Below are 6,873 nucleotides of genomic sequence, written 5' to 3'. Positions count from 1 at the left end.
GGGGGCAGCCTGGCATCAAATAGGGCTTTTAAAATAACCCGCGCACCGACGGGGGGGGGATATCCGCCCCCTGAGGTTTCGCGAATAGCGGGAAAACCGCGGCGCGTAGCGCCGCGAAATTTGGTATGACTATTCCTTATCATTTTACACATGGTGTGCAAGTTTGAACCTCCTACCTTTCAAGGTCAGGTCACCAGGTCACTTTGAATGACCAACCTCAAGTCACTTTTTGCAACTTTGTCACCGTGCCGAGCTACAGTAGATGTCGGAGGCCTTTGAAAGTCGCAGGATGTTATTAGGTCATTAGTAGCTACAATTTGTATATCTCGGAATTTTGATATCGGTGACCTAAGGTCAGGTCAATTTCGCGACCTCCCCATTATAAGTCAATGGGGGAAAAATCAACTCCCTGTTTTTACCACTAAAACGGGTCGGAATGGCCCCATATACCATACATGACTTCATATACGATCAACCTTCACTACCTTGAGGTCTGTTTTGCTGTTGGGCACCTGTGAGGTCATGTGACGTCATCAAAGGTCACCAAAGGTTTTTGGCCAATAACTCCGTACAGGAACAAGATACAGACGCGTGGATGGTCTCATTGTGTTCAGCTCGTCAAGACGCATCGAATGATATACATGATGACCTCGAGGTCACGTGACCTGAGGTCAACCTTTGACCTTGACCTTTCGAGGTCAACATATATATCATTCGATGCGGATTGACGAGAGGATCACGATGATGCCCTTAGTTTGTTCCTATCTTGACTAATTCGAAAGTTATTCGAGAAAAACTCTCTCCATATTTAGCGCCGCCATTTTGACTTTTTCGACCCCTGTGACGTCATCTTTGACCTGACCTGAAAATGACCTTAGTAAAAATTGTAGATCTTGACCGTGCGTATCCGATGCCGTTTACCGCTTGTCGCTATCTTGCTTCGTTCTCGAGATCTCAGGGGGGGCGGTCATCCGCCCCCCCCCCCGTCGGTACTAAGTTGGCGCAGACCCCCGTCGGTGCGCGGGTTAAAAAGAAGACGGCTGAACAGTAAAAATTTTTTTTGTCGCCGCTCACTAACCAGCTCATTAAAAAGAGAGAACTCCAAATATAGGACTAATTGGCTAGAGAGCGAATTGGCGAATTGGCTAGAGAGAGAGAGAGAGAACTTTTGCTTTTTTTAACCCTTTCGCGGGTCTGCAACCACGGATGCATTCTGTTAGCGGGTGCAAGTGAGTGCAACCGATTTTTTTTTCGTATTCGGGCACGGGTTTCCGGATTTTACAACAAAAATATGTGGCAGTCGTGCCGATGACGGCTGAAATGATTAACTTTGCAATGAAACAAAGCTCAACAAATCCTCTGCGAGTAGGTCGGCTTTCGTTGACTACATGCCTACTGCCATCACCAGTTAGCGGACGGCGACTCCCACCTCCCCCCTATCCCTCCGCAGTCCGTAACCACTCCCCTCGCCACGCCGCGCTGGCTGCCTCCGCGTGTCAGGCTTCGGTCAGTGCTTCCAGTGGCTCTCAAACTTTTCCGCTCAACCGCGGCTGGGACAGGCAGCGCCTTCCCTCAGAGTCGCCGATACTTTCAAGAGAGACTATACGATAGACGGGGACTGTGTCTGTGTTACGCTGCTCGTTATTTTAATGAGCAGCATGATTAATTACCCTCTTACGCCGAAGAAGACAGCGTGGTGGTTCCCGTCTATTTCTACATCTTTTTGCGACTTAGCTGCGTTTTTCCGCAGCTCCCCTCTCTCTCTCTCTCTCTCTCTCTCTCTCTCTCTCTCTCTCTCTCTCTCTCTCTCTCTCTCTCTCTCTTTCTCTCTCTCTTTCTCTTTCTCTTTCTCTCTCTCTTCTCTTCTCTCTCTCTCTCTCTCTCTCTCTCTCTCTCTCTCTCTCTCTCTCTCTCTCTCTCTCTCTCTCTCTCCCTCTCTCCTTTCCAGCTAAGGAGCCGCTCCCTCCCAGCCCCTGTCTCAGACGCGCCATTTCCTCACCCCTCCCAGCCGGCTACCCCAGCTGGCCATCTAGGCCTCCAATGCTGAATATCCCGGCCCGTAATACGGGTGGTCAGATCGGAATGTAAATGGGCTGATTGGACCGGTATCAGACGGCCATCGGACCGACCAATGATTGGGGTTTTACGGAGGATACCTTCTGCGGGCGAGCACCGGGGGCCCGGATCCTTGGGGGGGGGGGAGGGACGGGGGGAAGGCTGGATGTGGCGGTTACATGAATGGCTGGGTTGGATGATTTTTACGGTGATCGAACGATTGATTTATAAATTGATTTACTAAATTTAGTAAGTTACTGCCGAAAAATTTTGATACTACTTGTTGGTCGTTTTTATCATCGCGTACCTAATTCTTATGCTCCCCGTTTTGCAATAAACTTACCTACAATTTTAGGTATACATTGTTCAGAGTAAAATGACAATAATATTCACGAAATTACGAACCAGTGCTGTTTGTTTCACGATTATATTTCTCGCTGATATGCTCGTATAATCTTCATGTGTGATGTGATGCAATTCATCTCTGAACCGTATGTACTGATTCTGATCTCTGATCACGCACATCTCTGAGCCGTAATTAACCCTAAAAACCACCTAACTGGCCCGTCGCTCGTCAGGTGATTCTGAACAAGGGCCACGACAGGGCGGTGGACTACTGGAGTCTGGGGGTGCTCATGTATGAACTATACACCGGAGCGTAAGTAGACGGAGGGGTTACGGTCTATGGGAGGACGGTCTAGCAGAGACGATCACGGTCTTTTGAGGACGGTCTGTGAGGTGTCTATTAGCATAGACGGTCACCGTCTATTGTCAATGGAAAGGAAGTTTGTGGGACGTGTCTAGTAGCATAGACGGTCGTGGTGTATGAAGATCATTCTATGGGGTGACACCGAAGGGCAGCGTCTATTGGAGTACTGGGGTCCTAGGAGGCGCAAAGCTTTTTTATTAGATGGGTGACAGGAGTCAAAAACAAAGTTTGATGATTGTTGTGAAACTGAGTGAAACTTTGACTATGAGTGTAATGTGTATCGTTAAAATGTCTTGTAAATCCACCAAACTGGTGAGGTGGCTTATCACTACCGACAAAATACCCTGTGTAGTAACGATTCCAGTGACACCCCACCAAGAAATAACGCGCTGTACCATCCGTTTTCAGTCCGCCGTTCTCGGCCTCGGACCCGATGAAGACGTACAACATCATCCTGAAGGGGATCGACATTATCGACTTCCCCCGGAACATTCCCAGGTCCGGGGAGCAGCTCATCAAACGGCTCTGCAGGGACGTGCCCACAGAGAGACTCGGTCAGTGAAGGAGAGGGAGAGGTGGGAGAGAAGGCTGAAGAGGGAGTACGGAATAGGGAAGAGAGTTGTTAAAGTTTTTTTTTCTTACATGTTGTCTTTAACCGAACTGTCACATGATGAGAGAATATTTTAAAAGGCTTGCCATTGGAACCAAGGTTAACCCTCGCACGACCAGGCCATTTCTCATAACACGAACGACCAGGGGGGGTTGTTACGACCCCCCCCCTGGCGTTTCGAAACGGAAGGTCGTAGAGCTTAGCGGAAAAAACCAACGGATTGCTCTCAACGAGATCTCGCGATTGGTGGTATATTTTTTGGTCCTAGGTCAACATTTGACCTACTTATGACCGGTCAAAGGTCAAATTTTCCGAAAAAATCAAACTTTTTCAACTTTCCGCGGCGATTGCGGCAAAACGGTGGGAGATATCGACTTGAAACCTTCACTATCGTGTTCCTTGATCAATTCTCTATCGTTTGGTATGTATTTCGTTTCCCTAGCTCTAAAAATGGCGCGTTGGGAGCGCCGGAAGTCGGCAAGGTCACAGTCGGCGGCAGAAATTCGAAAAATCAAAATTTAATTTTTTGAAATCTGATTGTATTTTTGGATTTGGGAGGTCCATTTGCTCCCTATAGAAGCTAATATTGCTGCATATTCCCATTGAGGTGACAAGAATTAGCAAAATAGTGGTTCGGGCGCTTTTCAAAAATAGTACCGGACGCTGTTCCTCTTGTGACGTCATAGCTCCGTGACCTGACCTGACCCGGTCAATTTTCTTGCACCACACGATAGCCAATGCTTGCCCCAACATGCATGGGAAGTTTCATCATGATCCATCAAACAATGTGGGTATCACCGGCAGAAAACCTAGGGATTCGGCGCACACGTTTGGTAACTGTCGGCCGGAGGCTGTACCTCTTATGACGTCATAACTCCGTGACCTGACATGACCTGATCAATTTTTTTCGGCAAAAGATGCGCAAAGGTTGCCCCAGAGGGTATTGAAAATTTCAGCCCGCTACGACAAGCCGTTTAGCGTGCACTTCGAAAAAACCTCAGGGGGGGGTTGATACAACCCCCCCCCCCCCTAGGCGTTCTAGGGTTAAAATATGCGATTTATAATGATCAAAGATAGTTTCAAATTGACAATTACATACAAGATAAGAATGCTAACGTCGAGTACCCGAAGCTTGCCAAATTAGCCTAGCTATTGACTCCCCGTATTTTTAATGTTGCTACCTTGCCGCGACCAAATCGTTGCATTATATTTCGTGCTGGAATCGAGTCTAGAGAACGGTTTTCGGATCCCATTTCTTCCGATGGAACCGACCACATTCTTACATTATTCGCTCCCCACTGACTGATCTCTCCCTTTGCCAGGCTACCAGCGGAACGGTGTGGAGGACATCCGGAAGCACCGGTGGTTCCAGGGCTTCGACTGGGAGGGTCTCCGATCCCGACAGCTTGCCCCTCCTATCATACCACAGGCGAGTCCTTTAGAGAAGACGATTAGAGAGAGCGAGCGATGAGCGTGGAGGCATGAGGAGGTTATGTTTATATAGAGCGGACGTTGTTGTTGGATGGAGTCATGGGAGTGCTAATTGGATAACTTTGTTGGTTCTCATCTTAGCTGCCACGATGTGTTGCATTATTTTTGGTGTTAATTTCAGGTTGTGCCGCAAGTTTGGGCTACAATTTACTATGTCAAGCAAGTTGGTGACTAATGAATAATTAGGCTCAAAACTTGCGATGAAATAAACAACTAAATTTAGGCTTATCGCTGAAGAAGATGCTCTGTTAGCACTTCAGCCGTCGCTTGATTCTCGTGACCTGTATGTTTATCGTGACCCGTTTTCGTGACGTGTCTCTCGTCTACTACAGGTGAAGGGTCCGACCGACGCGTCCAACTTCGACTGCTATTCGCGGGATCTGGAGACACCCCCGGACGAGCTATCCGGCTGGGACGAGGACTTCTGATGGCCGCTGGACGCTCTATAGGTGGCGCTGCGGTCGCCCCTATAGGTGGCGCTGCGATCGGCGGTATAGAGGACGCCACCGTTGCGCGCTCCGATCGGCGCCCTGCTTCAAGCTCGTGATTGGGTCGCTGTGGTGCCGTGACGCGGGAAGGGCAGCCGCAGAGCTCAGGTGTTGTATAGGGAGTTTTGTCCTAATTTAAAAGCAGACGCACCAAAACACGTGCCTAATGGGACCGGTGACCGCGACGGCGGCCGCCGGGCTGCTTTCGAGTTTGTGTGTGTTCTCTCACCAAAGAGCGAGAATGACGAGTTAGTGAGTGACGAGTTAGTGAGTGTGAGTTTCAGTGCTTACAGTGATGGGTGCTGCGGTCAACATGTGTATGTGATAGTATGCGCGTGAAAGTGGTTATCTATACGTATATGGTGCTGTTAGAACCGGATGATTGAAATGTACCGGATGTATTCGCTGGCTTGGTGTCAGGCCGCAAATGTTGATTGATGTGAGTCATTTATAACACTGGGCTAACGTGTGGGACTGGAGAGACATGTTTATTTTTTGAAGTAGTGTCGTGATAAGCTCCTCTATATCGTATCGTTGACTGGATGTGTTTTCTAGCTATCTGGCGTGTGTAAACCTGCCTAGATCCGGACTGATTCGGATAATTCGACAGGTTTTGTGTCAGAAAGTCGTGGTTTAGGCGTTGTACTAGCGATATTTCGCGAGAAGGTCGCTATCTGGAGGATTTCTGCTGATAAATCCGTGTTCGCCGATGCCAGATGGAGACTAGTGGCCAGCTGCGGTAGACGGTTGTTGCACGTGCGGAATTTTATCTGCGTGTTTCTGGCGTGATGGCTGCCGGTGATTTGCGTCCGATTTCAATCACGGTTAATCCCTAGTGATGAGTCACCAATTGTGGGCGTGGTTTCACCCACCAATCAGTTGCCGTGGTTTTCCGATGGGAGATTTTCGTAGCCTGCCTGTTTTAGATGCGATAAACTTAAATTCTGAACCGTGTTTATATGAGAAAAGGCCTGCTGATTTTCGACAATACGCTTTTCGAGCTCTCTCCTACCTTTATGACACGTTATGAGACAAAATTGTGCTTAATCTGGAAACCTCGCTGGCTGTTCCACTAATCTACGGGCCTGATAAATTCGGAAGCCTTTCGCTTTAATTTAATAGCCTTTCTTCTTTCACCCCTTCCCCGTTATAAATTATATCATTTCCCAGAATTGTTTGGTTTGAGCTAAGCACCAAACCATATCCAGTGAACCAAGTGCTAACCGGAACATTTTCACGCTGTTCCAAGCAAAGCGACCAGTTAGCAGCATTGCCCGGGAATCGAACCTGGAAGATGACTTCCCAGTTCCCACACTGCACTGGGACAGTTTCGTGAACAGGCAGGCTAACTGGTCGCTGCCAGCACGCTGCCAGCGCATTTCGCTAGCTGACGTCACAGATCGTGGTAATGTTGGAGATACGACTTTGTTGATGCCTCCATTGAAACCCAATTTGACACGTGTAATCATAGAAATAGTTACCGTATAATAGCAGCGTGCTGGCAGCGGCTGCGAAACAGG

The 6,873-nt window shown here is 48.5% G+C and overlaps 1 protein-coding gene across 1 annotated transcript; it reads left to right on the top strand.

The window, feature by feature from the left end:
• Window positions 1-2,615: 2,615 nt before the first annotated feature.
• Window positions 2,616-6,302, top strand: LOC122372703 (cGMP-dependent protein kinase 1-like; the record flags this gene model as incomplete). The annotated part of the gene is made up of 4 exons (XM_043350226.1): window positions 2,616-2,713; window positions 3,173-3,318; window positions 4,697-4,803; window positions 5,198-6,302. Coding segments are annotated over 4 exons (447 nt in total), but the record flags the coding sequence as incomplete, so codon positions are not given.
• Window positions 6,303-6,873: the final 571 nt, after the last annotated feature.

The sequence above is a fragment of the Amphibalanus amphitrite genome, unplaced genomic scaffold, assembly GCF_019059575.1.
Source record: "Amphibalanus amphitrite isolate SeventyFive unplaced genomic scaffold, NRLGWU_Aamphi_draft 001389F_arrow, whole genome shotgun sequence".
NCBI classification, from domain to species: Eukaryota; Metazoa; Arthropoda; class Thecostraca; order Balanomorpha; family Balanidae; genus Amphibalanus; species Amphibalanus amphitrite.
The sequence above is the reverse complement of the archived record's forward strand: the minus strand, read 5'-3'. Positions and strand labels throughout refer to the sequence as shown.